Raw genomic sequence first — 21,561 nt, 5'->3', positions numbered from 1 at the left:
TTTTAGGACATATCTCCTAACATGTGCGGTAATCAAACGATTGCACAATTATTAATGATTAATAATCAATATAGATATGCAGCCTAGGTTCTAACCCTAACTAAGATGACAACATTCAAAACATGACAATTGATGCAATTATATTCTAATTAAAAACAACATGCATGATAACAATATAACAGTAGTAAAAATAACATGCAAAATACTATCGCATAGCCCTATAGGATTATATGATTTAACCATGATCATTAATCGAATAATTCATATAATTTAGAAAAATATTCAAAAATATTAATTTCTAAACTATTTCCTAATTTTAAAAGAAAAATTAAAAAAAAATTTTATTTTAATTTTTAAAAAATAATATTTTTAATTAAAAATAATATAATATTAATATAATATTCGACTGGGTTGGGTCGGCGGATGGGGTCGGGTCAAATCCGGCCTAGTTCAACAGATCCGACCCAAAGGCGTTGACCTCGGATCATGGACTTGATTGGGCCCAATTGGGGTCCAGTCGGGTGGAAGAAGACAAAACAAGGCCGGTTCGACTGGGTTGAACCCACCATGAATAGCATGCAGACCGGTTCGATCGGGTCTACAGGCCGGGTTTGGGCCTATTCTCGCGAAATGGACTGCTCAAACTGGGAATCACCCGGACTTGACCGAACCGGCCAGTTTGGTCTAGTTTATGAGAATTGGTGTTCGGGCTGTCCGGTTCCCGATTCCAAGGGGGAACCGGACTGACTATAAATACTCTTTTTTTAATTTTTTAAAAATATTAGTAAAAAGTGAACTAAACCCCAAGTGAACTTCATTGACAAAAATAAGTAAATTGTGAACTACACCCTAAGTGAACTTTATTGACATAAATCCATTGAAAAAATTAGTAAAATGTGAACTAAACCCTAAGGCCGAGTTTGATCGCCCGAATTTGGATTGTGATAGGATAGGATAAAGTGAGATTAGAAATCCTTCAAATATCCTGTGGATCGTAAAAAATTATTTCTCATATTTGGTGCAATCCAAGATAGGATTTAAAATCTTTGAAATCTTACTTGCTCGCTGAGGTAATACTTTCCAAATCTAGGGAAGCATCCTCTTGACGTAATTTCGCACGGCTTAGACTTACACCATTTCGAGCTATCACCGTTTTCGTCCGAGCTCCTCCTCCTCCTCCTCCATTGTCAGCATAGAGTCTCATATCTGAATAGAGGACGGGGTCGGACATCGAAGCAATGGCAAAATTAAGTGACCACCGTTTAGGACCATCATACGAGCGCCCAAAACTTCATGCGTTTTGTTTTGTTTTGTTTTTTTTTCTTTTTCTTCTTTTTCAAAGACGATTTTTTGGGTCGACCCATCGATTTAGGGTCATTCATCAGTGACAGCCAGTTCGGTTCGATAGTCATCGAAGGGTAATCAGCTAGACGGTGATGACGATCAGTGTTGGTCAAAGACAATGATGAATGCATGGTGGTTGAGAGTGATAGGCTATTGTGGCGGTGGTCCTTGCGTGGTAGTCGGCGAAGCCAGACTCCATCAGTCCATCGTCGGAAGGAAATTGTTATGTTTTTTTTTAATTTTTTTATCCAATCCGAGTCTATCCCACCTCCTAGCCCGGATTTCTTATTCTGCATTTTATTCGGGTATATCCAAGTTTATCCGGTCCATAAGACGTCGCCAAACACAGGATAGAATATTTGGTTATCCTATCTAGACTCAACTCCGGACTACCAAACGTAGCCTAGGTGACCGGTTCTATTGGACCGGACCAGACCAGCTCAGTTCCTGGTCCTAGGACCAACTAGTCTGGTCCCTAATTCTCAATTTTGGGAACCGGTCCTTCCGGATAGGAAACTGATCGCCCCTAGCTATTCTGTCCATAATACACACCTTTACGAAAAGTTCACCAATGTCTTGAATGTTGATTGAAGATTTCCGCAGCCGATCAACCACCGAAGCCTAAGGACTTAAATTTGTGCTAAGTGCATTTATGCTAAACTACGTAGTGACAGAAATCTAGTTCATCTTCACATGAAAACTTTCTACCTTTTCTTAGTTAATAAACGGACCATTTTGACAAGGCAGTGCTTGTATGCCTCAAATTAGCAATATGTGAATAGTATTCAAACCTCTGCAGCTGCAAAGGTTTATTACGTGTTGAAAGAGACCTGCGGCCTACAAGACATGCAACCCTTGGTCAATACAAACGTAAAGAAGATGCTGAATGGAGGACCGATGAAGGGCCTGTTTGGTTCAATTTTGAAAATGCTACTTGGGGGAATGCAAATACCTTTGGGTGAAAGCCCATTGGGGAAATGCAAATGGTGTTTGGTAAAAATATTTTGTAAAGCTACTTTGGCCAAAATATAGTGTTTAGTAAATTTTTTTTGCAAATGGACTTTGAGAATTATTTTATTTATTAAAAAAAAAAAACAAAACCTACCATCGCCGGAGTCGGCCACCGGCGAGGGCCTACGGCTGCCGGCGAGATAGATCTGGCTCGCCGGTGGTCGCCCGACCTCGCCGGCCACCCTCGCCGGTTGCCTGGTGAAGAACAGCTTCAAATTAAAAAAAAAAATTATTGGTGAACAGTAGCGTTTGTGGAATGCTGAGCATTTGGAATGCTAGCATTTGGTCAATGCTAGGTCAAATGCTGAACCAAACACTCTAGCATTTTGGAAAGGGGCTTTCGGGGCTCAAAGTCCCTTCCCAAAGCTAAACCAAACACCCGGGAAATAGTCCCGACCAAGAACTTCGGCCACAAAGAGACCTCTTCTCACGAAGAAGGCAGCATGCTGGAGATCCACCTCATCGTTGCAATGCTCATAGCCACGGTCGCCTTCGCAGTTGCCTTCACGATGCCCGGTGGCTATGACAGCGACGGATTGGACGAGGGGATGGCCAGTCTCACCTCGGATCTGGCTTTCAAGGCATTCGTGATTTTCGATACAAGGATGTTTGCCACCCTTATCGATTAAGATTTTTATTAGATCTATCCTCATTGCAAAATTCGTTTTTTTACACTCGGTGAACATGTAAAATTAATTTTTTTACACAGTTTAATCCTATTCGTTAAATCACATATTTGCCATTGGATGAAAGGAGAGCATAGCCTTATTGGTTAATGGGGGGAGATATCGTCATGCGAATGACGTAATAAATAACGCCCCGAAAATTTAAAAGACAAAGGGAAATGTCAGGTCATCATTCCCAAGAAAATAAACTATTTCTTCATTCCCTATCTATGTGAACCAAATAAATAATAATTGGAAGGGCCTTATTCATAGGAAAAAAAACTAAAATTAAATATATAATGAGAGGGCTTTCAGAATACTTACTGTTCAATAAGTACAATTTGATTTTAATTATATTATAATTATATGAAAATTTATAAGTTTATGGTCCGGTGATTTAACAAGTAATTTGTACTTAGCTCATTAATTAAATCTTCATTGGAAAAGGAGGCTTATGCTGCAACAAAAAGACAAATAGTCGACAGTACAATTTAATGTGGGACAATTTCCAGTGTCTGCCATTTATAATTATAATATGCTTTGGTCCGCACTGTCTCCTCGGTCTTCTCCCTCTCTTCCCCAAGAAGATCTAACTTCTTAGGAATAATTTTGGGTGATCCATTAAGTCCTAAAACTTATGAAATTACGCAATATTTATTATTATTACTATTGTTATTATTATTATAATTTTCACACGACTTTTTTCTTGAAGGGTAAGGGTAGGAGTACCGCCCCTTTGTCCCCAACGACGTTTGCTGACCTCGCTTGGCGGCAGTGGCAACCCTTGCGCCCTCCACGTGAGGGCCGGGCGAGTTTGCGGAAAGATTAGTTTGAAGGATAGCAACAAGTTCTAGGACTTAAATGACCCAAAAAAATGTTTTATAATAAAAGGAATCGACCGATGCAAGTTTCAGATCTTTCATTATCAATTTTTCAATTTTTTATTACATAAATATGTACATCCATGCGTACATATTTATACCTATATAATTCACTATCAAGGATAAAGCCCAAAAGTCCATGGTAACGAGTCTCCTTATAAAAATACTTATTAAGTATAGATTTAAATTAGTACACCATTGATAGTAAAACCGCTAATGCTCATGCTAACTTTTACGGGTGCTTGTTAATTATACATGTCAATTGAAGTGTATTGAAATTATAATTTTTTTTCCTATTTGATTGCTTAATATGGATACACTAAGGACATCGTAGAAATTTAAGGGTTCAACCTTCCTAGGCAAAATTACTCAATTGATCATAAATCTATTGTATGGATATCAATTCAGCCTTAAACTTTTCAATTTTGCCAATTTAATTTTAATTCTTTTTGTAAAATTCCAATATAGTTTTTCTAATCAATTTTTACTGGAAATTACTATCATAGCGGTCCAGTCATCGATATTTGTCCTAAAATGTATGAATTCTTGACATTGTATCAACATCTCTGAATTCTCGGGTAATTATATATATGTGTGCGCGGATCGATGGACCATCCTGATAGGTGTGTGGTGTAGGGTTCCTCAAGTGCTAAAAACGCAGCGGAATTTATAAACCGAAACCCTAGATAGGATCCATGTATATATTGAAATCTAAACAGAAGTTCGACACGTACCTTTTTGCAGATCGAAGGTAAATTAACAATCGATTGTGTCTGGATTAGCGCCCCAAGTGTTGCGCCTCTATCAGTATCTATACACACGAACGAAAGTCTCCGACGATCCAAGTGCTAGCTAAAGATCTTGGACTTCTTTTTCCTGATCGCCTTTGATCTTCGAGAATCTCTCAAAGATCTCTGAACAGAGAACGATTCTCTTCGTATTCTCTTGGAGGCATTTTTCTTAGGGTTTTTTGTCACTCACACGCTATATATATATATATATATATATATATATATATATATATATATATATATATATATATAGCCTCATTATCTATGCGAATTAAAAGAAGTGGGGCCGGGCAATTTGGGTCCGCCAAACTGTCCACCTTCAATCGTACGTTTAATCGTTATCTCATAACGTGCACGACCGCGTAGATAAGTTGAATAGGAGAATAACTTAAAATCTACTTCTTATTTTAAGTAGATCCCGCCGCACAAAAAATATTGACGCAGTTTGTTATTGTGTGCGACCCTGTAGGTTCACTAAACATTAGCAGTGTGCTCAAAACCCTTTTTGACCTACAAGTCATTAGCGGTCTCTAGCAAGACATTATGGCTACCTAAGTATAGTGAAGATTGGTTTTCTGACACAACCTAATCCACAACTAATATTAGAGTATCAACCTTGATTGATTCCTAGGGCAGACCACTAACTATCTTTCTGGGGATATGCACTCGAGACAGCTGTGTTTACACTAAATAGAAGTCCATCAAAAGCTGTAGAGAAGACACCATATGAGATGTGGACAGGAAAAGTTCCTAGTATGTCTTTTCTAAAGATTTGGGGTTGCGAAGCTTATGCAAAACGTTTACTTTTTGATAAACTTGGACCCAAATATGATAAATGCTTCTTTGTGGGATATTCTAAAGAAACGAAAGGATATCACTTTTACAATCTATCAGAGAACAAAGTGTTTGTTGCTCGAAATGGTGTCTTTTTAGAGAAAGAGTTTCTTACTAAAGGAACCAGTGAGAGTAAGGTAAACCTCGAAAAAGTTATTGTGCCACAAGAGGGTGTTCCAGTTTATGAGGAACCTCAATTAGATCTACAAAGAGTTGTAGAGTCTACTTCAGTGGCACCTATAGTTCGTAGGTCTGAAAGAACACATCGTGAGCCTATGAGATATGGTTTTCTTGTGACTGAACATCGTCATCTTTTGTTAATAGAAAATGACGAACCTACGACTTATACAGAAGCTATGATGGGCCTAGACTCCGATAAATGGCTTCAGGCCATGAAATCCGAAATGGACTCAATGTATCAAAACAAAGTTTGGACTTTGATTGATCCACCCGAAGGTGTCAAATCTATAGGGTGCAACTGGATTTTCAAGAAGAAAACTGATATGGATGGAAAGGTTCACATCTATAAAGCACGGCTAGTAGCTAAAGGTTTCAAACAAACTCATGGGATTGACTATGACGAGACCTTTTCGCCAGTGGCCATGCTTAAGTCCATTCGGATTATCCTAGCGTTTGCTGCATATTATGACTATGAGATATGGCAAATGGATATAAAGACATCTTTCCTTAACAGAAAACTAGAGGAGGATGAGTATATGACACAACCTGAAGGCTTTACATCACCAGATAACACTAGGAAGATATGCAAGCTTTAACGTTCTATTTATGGATTGAAGTAGGCATCACAAAGCTAGAATATTCGTTTCGATGAAACTGTTAAAGAGTTTGGCTTCATCAGAAACAAAGAAGAAGCTTGTGTATACAAGAAGTCTAGTGGGAGTACAATTGTGTTTCTAGTGTTGTATGTAGATGACATACTACTCATTGGAAACGACATTCCTATGCTTCAGTCAGTTAAGACATCGCTAGGAAAATTTTTCTCCATGAAGGACATGGGAGAGGCAAACTATATCTTGGGGATTAGGATCTATAGAGATAGATCTAAGAGACTTATTAGACTGAGTCAAAGTACATATGTTGACAAAGTCATCAATAGGTTTAATATGCAAGACTCCAAGAAAGGTTTTCTCCCGATGACACATGGCATAAGTCTTAGATCATTGGAGACTTCCGTTCGTGTGTGTGGATACCGGTAGAGGCGCAACACTTGGGGCGCTAATCCAAACACAATCGATTGTCAATTTACCTTTGATCTGCAAAAAGGTACGTGTCGAACTTCTGTTTAGATTTCAATATACGCATGGATCCTGTCTAGGGTTTCGGTTTATAAATTCCGCTGCGTTTTTAGCACTTGAGGAACCCAACAGTGGTACCATCATCAACTCTTCAATTAATGATATCCCAACCGCAAAGTCTCTCATTCTACCGAAAAAAAACCATAAGTCTCTCTGTACACACATAATTACAAGATGTATTATCTACTTCATGTTGACATATTGATATCTGTCAATGAAGGTTAACCCATAAAAAGTGCTGACTAGAAAAGCTAGATTTAAGAGACAAGGGCTCGAAAGACTCACACAGTCGAATCAGAACCAACCAATCATGCGTGATAGTCCGAATCTTCATTGCAGTGAGCAACATTGGTTCATGGAAGAGCAAACCAAAGAACAAAGTGACCCAGAATCGTCATCGTTTCTGCACTACCGATTCATGAAACAGGAGAAGCTTCAAGAGGAAGAAGATGAGCTTGAGCTTCAAACCCTCTTGTCCAGAGAAGAGCAAGCACATTCCGAGCACCTATTTCGCAGTTACCGAGATCATCTTCAAGAGCACTCGGCTCTCGATGGGGCTTGTCGAGAGGGGATAAAGTGGACTTATTGAGTGTGTTGACGCTACGCTTTTTCTTTCTTCACGGAGATCCTGTCGGTCGACTAATACGACCGGTTTCTTGCGAGCATTCGGGTTGTAGAGATGAAGCCATGGATGGTGCGGTTGGTGGCTGTTGCTTGTCTCTCTTTGGCTGCCAAAGTTAATGAGATCAATGTTCCAACTCTTTCAGCTCTTCAAGTAAGTTAAGATCTGGTGACTATTTTTTTGCTTGTCATTCTGCTTGCTTTAAAAAGTAATTATTTCAATTATTTGCATTATAGAGAAGTAGATTCGATGATGATAATAGAACACTATACTATTTCCGCAGGTTGAGGGACCAAGCTATATGTTTGAGCCTAAGACGGTCCAAAGAATGGAACTTTTAGTGCTCTCTACGCTCGAGTGGAGGATGAACCCGGTCACTCCATTTTCCTTCCTAGATCACATCATTGGAAGGCTTCACTTTCGCATCAGCTCACAAATGGGTCAATTCTTGACCTTGTTCGAGCTATCCCTTCTCGTTCTCATCTCCAATTCGAGGTTTCTCCGTTACCAGCCTTCGGTGATCGCAGCAGTGGTGACTTGCTGTTCGATGGAGAAGATGCGATACAAGGACAATCAGATTGGTTGCTGCCGGAATGCTCTTCGTGATAGTCTCAAGTGGAGTGAGGCCAGGCCGATGTTTGAGGAGTGTTATGAATTAGTAGGTGAATTGAAATTTAAAAGTGCCTGTGCGATAGAGGCATAGAATTACAAATCGTGTACAACATAGATGTCAAAATAGGGTTTAAAAGTCATTTGAATCGAGTCCTCGATAGGGGGCAAGCGTCTATTAAAACGGGCTTGGGCGGATGGCCAAAGCACTACAAAGCGCTCTAGCTTCTGGGCATTTTCCAGGCACCAGAACCTGGCCGGCAGCCCGGTCACTTCTTTGTCAGGCGCCGACCTGGTGGCCAGGTTCGTCCAAGCACTAGGCGGGCCATCATTTTGCATATTCAGTCATCCACCATTGTGTCTTTATGTTCTGTCAAACATTCTGATTGTTCCAATGATCGCAAACTTGTGTTGATTCCAAATCGAATGGAAACTTCGAGTCATAATCAATGGAAAGTTATTGAAATTTGAGCAATATTAGAGTTTGACACCACTTTTTAGTCATTTTGTTTAATTAGTCATTTTGCTTAATTGGCAATAATTAATTTAGGGTAAATTTATCACAGATATACCAATTAGGATTAATACCGTGAAAAATCCCAAATTATAATGTGGATGTAGAGTTCATTTACATACACATATATATGTGTGGAAAATTGTCCAATCAATCGTAAAACCAATTCTACGAATGCCGTTTTAGATCAGTGCAGGGAGGCAAGCTTTGTTTCTCTGAATCTTCGTTTCCATGGCAACAAGGAGGGGAAGAGCAGAGAAGGAGAGGGGCTGGGCTAAACGCGGGCAATGGGAATGGCCGTGGGCCGTGCGTGGGCAAAGGGAACAGCTGTGGCCGTCGGTCGCGCGAGGAGAGAGAGAGAGAGAGATGGGCTATGCGCGCATCTAAGGGGAAGAGGAAGAGGGGGTCGGGTTGGGCTGGCCTTGGCCCGACCCGGCCTGATATGATTTTTTATTATTATTGTTTTTAATTTTTTAATTAAAAGAAGAAAAAATACATTCTAATAATGTAAAATGTACCTAATGTCTATACGCAATGCAATTGAATAAAAATCATTTTGTTTTAGGAATCAAAAATTTAATTCCTAATTTTGTGCAATTAATTGGGCAATTAGAAATAAGTGTCAACACCTTTGCACAGGCTTGGGCTTCGGTGATCAATGCATAAGCTTCCCAACTCACTCGATCTGCTCCCTTGCTTGTCATCTCCACCAGATCAATTCGATCTGAGTTCACTTTTTACTTCGAAGTGTTTTAGGTATTCAAGCACAGTAGCCGCCTTTGCCTGGATCGCCGACGAGAGTCTTACCGATTGAGCAAACTCACCTATCAAGATACCCTGACTGTCTCAGCATACATACGCAATGGCCTCTTCCCCTGTTTATGCAACAAAAGACCCATCGATGTTGATTTTAATCACCATGGGGGAGGAGGGGTCCAAATCGGAGGTAATTCTTTTTGTAATTGCAGTTTTCCATTCGTTTTCTCTGACCATTTGCTGAAGTTTTTCTCCGCAGCGATGGCTGAGGTGACAATGTGTTGGGGATTTAACTTATGAGCTTTGAACACCAAGTCGTTCTGAGATTTCCAGATGTCATAATAACAAAGCAAGAGCTCAAAGGATGTGGATATGGAGGCATTTTTAAAATTGAGCATCCATTCCTCTATTCGAGTCACCGAGTAATTATCGACTTTAATGTTTACTGATGGGTTGTTCCATATTTTTTGAGTCCCGGGGCATAAAAGAAAAAGATGCTCGATAGATTCTAGATGCTATTGACATATCAAGTAAGTGGCTGGAGGTATTATCCATTTCTGAACCAGATTCTCCTTAGTTGCTAGGGCATTTTGGCAAACTTGCCAAAGAAAAAAAATCTAATTTTGGGTTATAAGTCTGCCTTCCAAAGTCTATTCCATAATTCTCTAGGGGTTTGGTACGATGATGATGCTCGATTTTGATTTGGTGTTTCTTTCTATGCTTTAAGGTTATTATACACACTCTTCACTGTGAACTGCCCTGTTTTGGTTGGTGTCCACATGAGTATGTCCTCTGGAAGTTAGGGGTTAATGGGAATGGCTAAAATTTCTTGGTTTGTTTCACAGTCAAACCTCTCTCACCTTATTTTCATTCTATTTGGCTTCCTCCCTGACCATTAGTTCGAATACGTGAGTTGGATCCTATCTGTTCGCACAAACCTCTTGGCAACCACTGATCCTCTCTTATGTTAATTTTCCAACCACCCATCTAATTGACTGACTAATGATATTACAGCCTAAAAGTCGTCTTGAATAGTGCACAATCATAACAAGAAGAAGTGAGAATAATAAAAAACTCTCTTTATGCTACTGAAATCATTCTTGGTCTGTAAAACGGGGTAATTAAGTGAATAATAAATAAAATTAGGTAGTTCCTCCCCACCACGTCAGTGAAGTTCCGGGCCACTCAGAGATTGACATGTGGCGCCACGTCAGCAGATGAGTCCCCTTAAAAAATCCAAAAATTCACTTTCTCTAATATTTCAAAATTTAGGTCTGTCTCCCTTGTCCTCGACTTTTGTGATTGCACCCCGATCTTTGACCTCATCGCCCACTGCCCTCCCTCCAAGCCCGAGGCCTGCCATTTCGTCAAACACCTCCTCTCCACCGTCATGCACTGCCACTGCCTCCGGGTCGTCCGTTGCGACACAAAGCGAGACAAAGTCCTGCTCGACTTGCGCAACAACCCGAAGCTCGCTGACTTCGGGTTGGTGACTGGCTTGGCGGTGAGGTTAGGGCGACGGCAAAGGGTGTGGGTGGGACGCCGTACTACGTCGCGTCGGAGTTGCTGCTTGTGAGGGAATCGCCATCCAACAAAGAAAGAAATCAAAATGCCCATCAAAATATATCCCTTTTAATTCCACAAGCAATTGAAATTCCACAAAAAACACTCAGATTTTTCTTCCAATTTAGAACCGGAACAAGCAACCCCCAATGGGAAGAAACTCAAAATGATTCCTTCCTTAAATCCACAAGGAAAAAAAAAAAAAACATATCCAATTTACAGTCGGGCAAGCCCATCATGAGGTCAGGGTGGCTGGTTGTGGGGGCATGGCTATTGACAATGGCGGTGGTATAAAGGAAGAAAGGAAGAAGAAGAGAATGAAAGGTGTCGCGATCTCTTTTTTGACGCGGTCAGGAAAAAGATAGTTTTAGGGGTATTGCCCAAAAGGCGGGTCCACAGCCCTCTATTAGGTACAGGCTCTCCCAAGCTCTTACCTCTCACAACATTATTTTCATTTTAAATTTCGATTTAGCCTAAAAGATTCAATGTGAAATGGGAGTCACCACTAGACTATTGGAGTCAGATAGAAACCAAGTTAATTGCTGGAGGATACTTCACTTCTTATGCATCCGGAGATCTAGGATTGAAGATTTGATTACACTAATTATTCGACTAATGCCCTTTCGATACCCTAACTTGATTATGCAATCTTTTTAAAAATTATGAGTCCTAAAATTCGCATCCGCTAAGTGTCCATGCAATGTTTTGGTGTTTATTATGATCTCAACGTGTAGCCTAACCATTCAACTAATTTAAAAGGAACACGACCCCCATAAGCACACACATCAAGTACGATAATTAAAACTAGGAAGTAAAGTGCAGAAAGTAAACTCGATACGATGTCGAGCAAAGAATAATACATGGCCTTGTTATTATGCCTCAGGACAAGACCCCTGTAAGTGAAGTGGAAATTTAAATATGCATGAAATTACTTAAAATGCATGAAATTACACTAAATAATTCTAATCTACGCAAAAATGAGTTATTTACAAAAGTGATTATTATAATCCATAAGACATAAAATAGGAAAAAAATTAGGAAAGTGACTTTGGACAATTAGGTACGTTAAAAAAAATCATTTTTCCTCATATTTAATACTATCCTACATTTTTTATTTTTTTTCAAAAATTTTCAGAGTTTTCATTTTTTTAAAAAATTTTTTGAAAAATAATTTTAATTCATTAAACCGGACTATGCTTGATTCACATGAACATGGATCAACTCAGAACATGAATATCACAATAACCAAGCTCGAATTAACCTTTTCAAGATTGAAACTTGGTTCGAGCATTTTGTCGAACAATTAGTGCGCATCACACTTCCCACACCAGTTACATTGAGCTATGTTCATGGCTTTCAATCTCGACCTATAGACGATATTAAGCAGCAACAAAGAATCAGGGTTACCCTAAAACATGTGTAGAACAAGATTAACAAGAAAAATCATCCTAAAACACACACTAACATGATCAGAATTAGCCTTAAAATCATGGGTCTGACCTGTTTTAAGAAATCTGGGTTTGAACCCAGGTTAGACAAACAGGTTGCCTGCCAGATTCAAGCCCTGACACTTATCACTTATGCGAGACATGCATGAAAATATATTGGATCCAAATGAAATTATGTAACATGGAATTTCAAATGCAACAAGCATCATGGAGAACGATCAATTACGCACATCTAAGCGACCTCTCCAAGTAGCCTACATGCATGGTCCACACTGGCCAGCCATGAACCAGTGTGTACCACCTTAAGTTTTTGGTTCAAGTTCTAAGCACATTTAGGGCTCACACAGAGATTTAAAGACCAAACCAAGCTGACCTAAGCATCTTTTGTACTCCCATATAACATAAATTAGTCTCCCGAAGACAGATAATACGTGTAAAGTAGCATATCATGTCAAACATGAAAGATACCTGAAACTGGTTCAACACTACGGAAAAATTCCAGCCTTAGAATCAGTTTTCTAAGGCTGGTTTTCCTCAAGATTTTTCTCGGTCAAAACATGGTAAAATTGGAACAAAAATACATCTTGGATCCTTACCTTTCTTCCTAGTTGCTGTGCGAAGTAGCTCTTGGCCAAGGAAGCCAAGAAATGGTCATCTAAAGATGCCTGGAAGTTGGCCCATTTTCAATCAGGAAAATGGTATCTGCAATGAAGAAAACTGACAACAAAGGTTTTTGTTAGCCTCCAAGACCAGGCTCTAAGAACCTTCTTGTCATATCCTTTGAGACCTAATCCAACTATATGTATTCTAGTTTAATTCCCAAGCCATAGTTTTCCTTAGATGTCCCTCAATTTCTAAAAACCACTCTCACTTCCCTAACCAGTGACCATTTGATTTCAACACAATTTCTAAGCTTCCAATCCTACTTGCTGGTAACACGATTTTCGAGGGGCTTTTGAGTGCCTTCCCGACCTCTATTTGGGACTTGTGACCTATGGTTGGAAAGATATTTGACTGTAATTTCACTCTCTAGTTGAAGGTTTTGACTGAAAGTTTGTGAAAATTTCGTTTTCTCACAAATGGTCGATCTGGAATTTCGGGGTTGAGGTTGTTTTTAGAGTTGCTTGTGGGGGTGTTTGTTGGGGACGACCACGAGCTCCCCCAGTTGTCTCTTGTGTCGAACCTTTTATGCCTCAATAAAGCGTGCTTCATAGATCTTATCCACTGAACGAAGCAAGCTTTTGGTCGGTCCTTCTAACTAAGCTGCTTTTACCAATTCTCTCACTAGGCCAAAATTTTCAAACTTTTGCAGCTGTTGAGTGAGCTGTTTTGGTTGCGACTTTCATGCTCCTTCAACAGCTTATACCTGGCCAATTTTTGTCCGTTTGCCCATCTAATTATTTTCCTTCACCGCAGCCAGAGATGAGGCTAATTGGGCAGCGGAGCAAGATACGGCGGAGCCATGAAGTTGCTTACTTAGCAGCTTTGAATTGTGGCCAAATCGTGGATTAGGTTTTGACAGCTAATTGAAGTGCTTTAATCCATCAATTTGGCTGAAATTTTTATCAATTGGCAAGCTGATGCGTAGTAATTTAAGTCCCTGACCAGACTTCGCAATTTTCTTTGCCCAATTTTGCAAAAGAGTCCCTCAAAGTTGGCCACTTTCTTGCCCGAAAATGCCCAATTTCATTCAATTTGGTCATTTGGGGTTGATATCAATTCGACCTGGCTCGAGTTTAATTTCAAGCTTAATCAAGGATCAAAAATGATAGAAATGATTAATTTAAGAGTTTGGGCAAATTTTATAAAAGTTACGAATTGGTCCCCCAACTTTTGGAAATTGCATTTTCGCCCCAACTTTATGGTTCAACTACAATAAAACTCTTTAGGGCTTGGCTAGTTACAATTACATTCAGATCTCTCCTCCACCGTCCACCCCCCCCCCCCCCCCCCCCTCCTTCCTTCTTTTTGGGAAAGTAGATTTTAAGAAAACTACTCCCCTGAACCAAATTACATTAAATGTCTAAGTAATTAAGATGAAACATATTTTTGTGGAAAGAAAAGTTTCAATCTTTTCGAAAATGATTTTTAGGAAAGAATTTAGGTGTCAACAAAAGGAAGAAGAAGAAGTAAAATGCAAGGCGTAGAAAATAGAGATAAAAGACTGACGAGTGGGCCCCTGGACACGTGGCACCATGTGTTGATCACTGAGTGATTTACAGCTGCGTGTTGTGGTGGAGCGGGACTACTTAATGTTTTCTCTGTGGATAATAGATCTGGCCATTAATGGTTCCACTTGTATTGACTCTTTCATGTCAACATTGCAAGTTGTCACACATTTTTGGCTATGACATTGTTCAATACATATGTTATTTTGCATATTAAATTTATTTAACTATGCCAATTTTGTTTGACAAACTTGTTGAAACGGCTTGTAAATTATCCTTATAGTCAACATCATCGTAAATTTCGCCCCTATTGATTAAATTTATGGGTTCATTGTCGGCAGCGTACAAATACATTTCAAAACAATTGTGGAATCGAACAAACACTTTCTACTTGCCAAAACAAATGTTCCGTTGAAACTTATTAGAGTGATGTTTTACAGCAAAGCACGATACAACATTCAGATGATTTATTCCCTGTGGGATATCAATACCTTTGTCCTAAGAACTCAAAGCAAACAACATCCTAATTATGATCCGGAACAAGGAGGCATGTCTTCGGGTGGCGGAAGCACCTTCTGATCGTCGTTCGTCCCATCCCTGATGACAAGGACTGTGTCCATTCCCCAGCTTGCATGGCGTTCTAAGTGACAGTGCATGAACCACACTCCTGCAAGCACCCGTAAAAGATTAATCTGTCAATCATGCATTCATATACAAGTCTAAACCAGTGCAAACTATATGTTTCTATGTGTTTCTACCGATGCAATCGTAGTACCTGGATTATCAGCTTTGAATCTGATCACTGTCCACCCGTTTTTGGGAAGTCCAATAGTGTTAATATAGGGTGGATCTACTGTATTATAATCCGATACATAGGAGTCGTTGAAATTTCCATCGCCCATTCCGACGACGTAAAAGCTATAGCCATGTAAATGCATGGGGTGATTTTCCGCTGCCCCAAAATTGGTCCCTTGGAATCTTATTTCGACCTCTTCATTATAGTTAATCATCAACACTTCGGTGCTCACATTGGCTGCTTCCCCTAAGGCAGATACGTCTCCGGTGTAGTCGAACACGAAAGGTGGTTTATTCGGAAAAGTTTTGTTGTAGACTCCACTTATATTACTGTAGACACCAGAAACATATAGTTATAGAGACATTTAGATGTCAAATTATGCCTTCGCTTTAAGACAATGAAGGTTGTAATCGGTTAAATTGGTTTGATTTAAAGAATATTTCGGCCTGAATCAACTCTATTGGTCTGAGAAAGATATTCAATACTAACAAATAGGATCAAAATTGGTAGGTCTAGCGATTTACGTACTTGTAGTATGCTTGGAGAATGCTAATTGATGGAGCCCAAAAACTTATGTTGTTCAAACTTGCCGAATGCATAGCGCCGTCTGGACCAGTACAAGTTTTATTAGCAGGACATGGCTGCTGATTCACAGACACCGTGATGGTAACGTTCCTCGTGATGTTGGTCGGAACCGTGGACGGATGTTCTATGCTATTTAAACTCCTCAACCAAATAGTGAAGTTTCCAGCGTCACTCTTGTTGGTAAAACCTGGAAGCACGGGTAACACGGGAGTCTCCGAGTGGTTATAAGTGCCATTGTATTCGAATATCCCCCTTGTGACGTTTTCGTTGGACGGGGCATTGGTGTCCACAAATGGACTGAATACCATGTAGTAGCGATCGGGGGTTTGGTTTGCGGTGACCAAAACGTCCATCGTTTGACCGGGAGTTATCATGAGGTAATCGGTATTAAGTGGCTTCAAATATGCTCCATCCATTCCGACCACAGTGATATTGTGCTCCGCTATGCCGAAGAACATCTCTTCGTTCAACCCCGAATGGATGATCCGGAGGAGATACGTTTTTCCTTGCACCACCGTTATATTGTACGTCGAATCTGCAACACCATTTTAAATAGTATTGACGGAGATCTTGAAATTACTCGTGCTATATATCAATCATCATTAATCAATTTTAAGGCATAATAATTTCGCAAAGATCTCATTTCATTAATTATAGAGTAGTAAGGTTTTATTTCAGTACCTATGAATAAGACCTTTTCTTTTAACTATTAATTTTATATATCAAACTCATGTATATAAGAGAATTAGTACCATTAGAGCATGTATAACTGTCTCCGGGTTGACCATTAATGGTATAGGCCACAGACAAGTCTGGATCGCCTCCGGATTCAAGAGCCTCAGTGATTATGTCCATCGCATCTCTCGCATACCATTCAGCTACATGCCACAAAATAATTTTGTTTAGAAAAACAATGCAAACTGTTATCTGTCATTTAAGTTAGTTGAAAGCAACATACAAATCACGATTGTGTCACTACAAAAAAACATGTTTTTTGCGACGAAAAAATCGCAAAAATCCGTCGCAAATCATTTTTGCGACGAATTTAGCGACGGAAAAAATTCCGTCGCTACTAGGTCGTCACAAATTTTTGCGACGGAAAATTTCAATTTTCGTCGCAAATTTGCGCCGAAAAAAAAATTCATCGCAAAAAATTCATCGCAAAAATCGTCGCAAATTAGCCACGAACACTATCCGTCGCAAAGTTCGTCGCAAATATTTCGTCGCAAAATTCATCGCAAAAATCGTCGCAAATTAGCCACGAACACTATCCGTCGCAAATATTTCGTCGCCAAATTCGTCGCAAAAATTAGCCACGAACACTATCTGTCGCAAAGATCGTCGCAAATATTTCGTCGCAAAATTCGTCGCAAATTAGCCACAAACACTATCTGTCGCAAAGTTCGTCGCAAAATTCGTCGCAAAATCCGTCGCAAAATTCATCGCAAAAGTCATCGCAAAATTTGTCACAAATTTTTCGTCACGAATTTTCATCGTAAAATTCATCGCTAATTTTTCGTCGCAAAATTTGTTGCTAATTTGCCACGAAATTCTTTTTTTTTTGTTAATAATTTGCGACAAACTGATTCGTGGCAAAATTTGTCGCTATTTTGCCACGAACATTGTTCGGGAACGAATTTAGCGACGAATTTTTATTAATTCGTCGCAAATTAGCAACGAATTATAAAAATAGTTACGAATGTGCAGCAAAAATTTATTACAGGTTGGCCTCCTCACAACTGGCACAATGCAAATTGTATCTAATCCACGACTGAAACTTGGTATATCTACCACAAACTCAGCCTTGCAGAGTTCCTTCTAACCTCTGATATCAAGTACATGAATATTGGCAACAATAGTACATGCTTTAATATAAATTCTCGGTCTGAGCTGAGCTCTCGAGGGAACCCCGAGCTTCATATCCTCGGCGGCCCACCACACCCTCCTCGAGATCTCCCGCCACCCCTTGTACACCCGCACCACTGCGAGCAGCTCCGCCGGTGGCAACCTCCTCAGGACCTCCCACAAGCACCTGGCGGGCAACCCGCCGGCGTCCGCATCCCCGTCCACGAAATCCCGATCCCGCTCGTCGAGATCCGGCTCCACCTCGTCGAAGTCCTCCTCCTCCTCATCGGCGCGGACGTCGAGGTCGTCGAAGGAGAGCACGTGGCGGATGAGAGCGAGGACGGCGTGAGGGCGACAGCGGATGCGGAGGAGGCGGCAACAGCGGCGGCGTTGACGGACGTGGAGGAGGCCGCGACAGCGGCAGCGGCGGAGGAGGAGTCGGCGGGGGAGGGGGAGGATCCGGCATGGCAGGAGCGGCCCTTCTTGGAGAGGCCGCAGTGGCCACAGTTGTAGCTGCCGCGCTTCTTGCCGCGCTTGGCAGTGGCGTCGTCGTCGTCAGAGGCGGCGAGGGAGTCGGAGGGGAGGAGGTGGGGCTGGTGGAGGCGGCGGATCATGGCGGAGGAGCGGCAAAGGAGGCTAGAGAGAGAAAGAGGGAGAGAAGTTAGAGAGAGAGAGAGAGGGGGGAACGCTGTGGTGGTGGGGGAATAAAAAGAGCGAGCAAAGGGGAGACGATGGCGCGAGGGGGGATAGCGCGCGGGTTCCTGAAAATTTTCGATCCGACGCAAATTTGCGACGGAAAAAAAATCCGTCGCAAATTTGCGATGGATTTTGCGACCGATTTTTTTCCCGTCGCAGAAAAAAAATCCGTTGCAAATTTGCGACGGAAAATAAAAATCCGTCGCAAATTTGCGACGGAAAAAAAAAATTCGTCGCAAATTTGCCCCAAAAATAAAATCCGACGCAAATTTGTGACGGAAAAAAAATCCGTTGCAAATTTGCGACGGAAAATAAATTTGCGACGGAAATAAAATCCATCGCAAATTTGCGACGGAAAATAAAAATCCGTCGCAAATTTGCGACGGGAAAAAAATCCGTCGCAAATTTGCCCCAAAAATAAAATCCGTCGCAAAGGAAAATAAAAATCCGTGGCAAATTTGCGACGGAAAAAAAATCCGTCGCAAATTTGCCCCAAAAATAAAATCCGATGCAAATTTGCGACGGAAAAAAAATCCGTCGCAAATTTGCCCCAAAAATAAAATCCGATGCAAATTTGCGACGGAAAAAAAATCCGTCGCAAATTTGTGACGGAAAATAAAAATCCGTCGCAAATTTGCGACGGAAAATAAAAATCCATCGCAAATTTGCGACGGAAAAAAAATCCGTCGCAAATTTGCCCCAAAAATAAAATCCGACGCAAATTTGTGACGGAAAAAAATTCCGTCGCAAATTTGCGACAGAAAAAAAAATCCGTCGCAAATTTGCAATGGAAATAAAATCCGTCGCAAATTTGCGACGGAAAAAAAAAATCCGTTGCAAATTTGCGACGGAAAAAAAAAATCCGTCGCAAATTTACGATGGAAAATAAAAATCCGTCGCAAATTTGCCCCAAAAATAAAATCCGACGCAAATTTGCGACGGAAAAAAAATCCGTTGCAAATTTGCGACGGAAAATAAAAATCCATCGCAAATTTGCGACGGAAATAAAATCCGTCGCAAATTTGCGACGGAAAATAAAAATCCGTCGCAAATTTGCGACGGAAAATAAAAATCCGTCGCAAATTTGCGACAGGAAAAAAATCCGTCGCAAATTTGCCCCAAAAATTTGCGACGGTAAATAAAAATCCGTGGCAAATTTGCAACGGAAAAAAAATCCGTCGCAAATTTGCCCCAAAAATAAAATCCGATGCAAATTTGCGACGGAAAAAAAATCCGTCGCAAATTTGCCCCAAAAATAAAATCCGATGCAAATTTGCGACGGAAAAAAAATCCGTCTCAAATTTGCGATGGAAAATAAAAATCGGTTGCAAATTTGCGACGGAAAAAAAATCCGTCGCAAATTTGCCCCAAAAATAAAATCCGACGCAAATTTGCGACGGAAAAAAAAAATCCGTCGCAAATTTGCGATAGAAATAAAATCCGTCGCAAATTTGCGACGGAAATAAAATCGGTCGCAAATTTGCGACGGAAAATAAAAATCCGTCGCAAATTTGCGACGGAAAAAAAATCCGTCGCAAATTTGCCCCAAAAATAAAATCCGACGCAAATTTGCGACGGAAAAAAAAAATCCGTCGCAAATTTGCGATAGAAATAAAATCCGTCGCAAATTTGCGGCGGAAATAAAATCCGTCGCAAATTTGCCCCAAAAATAAAATCCGACGCAAATTTGCGACTGGGAAAAAAAATCCGTGGCAAATTTGCGACGGAAAAAACAATCCGTCACAAATTTGCCACGGAAATAAAATTTTTGCGACGGATTTTTTTTTTCCATCATAAATTTACGACGGATTTGTTTTTCCGTCACAAATTTTTGCAACTGCTTTTTTATTCCGTCGCAAAATTTGAGATGGATTTTTTTTTCCATCGCAGATTTTGTTTCCGTTGGAAATTTGCAACGGAATTAGCGATGGAAATGTTTTTACCGACCAATTTTTCAAATCCGTCGCTAATTCCGTCGAAACCTTGAGTAGATATGCTTCTACACTTTTACATATAATGTGACTAGCATTACGAACACTGTGAAGAAATATGATTGATGTGGATGTCATTGTTACAAACAGACTCGATTGACGCTTTCTCAAATAACAATAGGGCTCTGATACCAAGTTAAGAATGTGATAAAAAATATTAAGAGCAAAAAATATATATATCATTGTCAAATGAAGAGTACACGAACCTATTTATCGGTTTTATAGGATGACTATCTAAAAGGGAAAATATCAATTACAATCAATTAAAGGAGAAAATATCAATTACAATCAATTAAAGGAAATATAGGGAATCTTCTAAATATTTCTCTAATAGAATGCATGCCCTCTATTCACTTATCGTTCGGATGTAACCCTTTAGGAGTAATTCATCTAATTGGTTAGATCAAATTGGTTAGGGCTAAATAAGAATATCTCTTTTTATAAGATCTCCTATAGATATCCCTATATAGATACATTGACTTTACATTTCATACATCCACCCGATTCCGATCTATTTGAAAATTGCTATAATTTATTTACCCATATATTTACTCATACATAAGAGCTACGTGCGGAGGAAACCGCCACATTCAACTAAATAGATATCTGCGTTATCTATATCTAAGTCTTGAAAAAAGAAAAGATAAGATTTGCACCTATCGAATCTAAAAAAGCTTATTTGGGATGAGAACATTTTAAGAGATTATCTAATATCTTGAGTTTATAATAGATCTTCTTATCTAATTTGAATTTGTAAATCTAATCTCTCTTAGAATTGGACGTGTAGCAAATCGTCCAATCTCTTTTGAATTTGAACTTGTGACAATCATCCAATTCGTCTCTACTTTCGTCGCAAAATGGTAAATTTCATTGCACAAATTAGCGACAGAAAATAAATTCGTCGCAAATTTACAACGAAAAATTAGTCGTCGCTAATTTGCGACGGAATTAGCGACGAAAATTTTCCGTCGCAAATTTATGACGAATTTTGCGAAGGATTTATTTTCCGTCGCAAATTAGCGACGGAATTTTTTCGTCGCAAATTTGCGACGAATTTTGCGACGGATTTAATTTGCGACGGAATTTGCGACAGATTTATTTTCCGTCGCAAAATTCGTCGCAAATT

The 21,561-nt window shown here is 39.9% G+C and overlaps 2 protein-coding genes across 2 annotated transcripts; one reads left to right on the top strand and one right to left on the bottom strand.

Annotated features, from left to right (window-relative positions):
* The first annotated feature begins 7,080 nt into the window (after positions 1 to 7,080).
* Positions 7,081 to 8,566, top strand: LOC115686370 (cyclin-D3-3-like). Its single transcript, XM_056307510.1, has 2 exons — positions 7,081 to 7,617; positions 7,748 to 8,566. Exons 1-2 carry the CDS (start codon positions 7,522 to 7,524, stop codon positions 8,165 to 8,167), a joined length of 516 nt encoding a protein of 171 aa, XP_056163485.1. The 5' UTR covers positions 7,081 to 7,521; the 3' UTR covers positions 8,168 to 8,566.
* A 6,452-nt stretch (positions 8,567 to 15,018) lies between these two features.
* LOC130136903 (laccase-14-like) lies at positions 15,019 to 16,892 on the bottom strand. The gene is made up of 5 exons (XM_056307477.1): positions 16,862 to 16,892; positions 16,656 to 16,781; positions 15,847 to 16,438; positions 15,298 to 15,647; positions 15,019 to 15,189 (listed from the first exon to the last, which is right to left on the bottom strand). Exons 1-5 carry the CDS (start codon positions 16,890 to 16,892, stop codon positions 15,050 to 15,052), a joined length of 1,239 nt encoding a protein of 412 aa, XP_056163452.1. The 3' UTR covers positions 15,019 to 15,049.
* Positions 16,893 to 21,561: the final 4,669 nt, after the last annotated feature.

The sequence above is a fragment of the Syzygium oleosum genome, unplaced genomic scaffold (assembly GCF_021117445.2).
Source record: "Syzygium oleosum isolate NSW1041296 unplaced genomic scaffold, Sole_v2.1 Sole_v2.54, whole genome shotgun sequence".
NCBI classification, from domain to species: domain Eukaryota; kingdom Viridiplantae; phylum Streptophyta; class Magnoliopsida; order Myrtales; family Myrtaceae; genus Syzygium; species Syzygium oleosum.
Note: the sequence above shows the minus strand (reverse complement) of the source record. Positions and strands in the feature narration are given on the sequence as shown.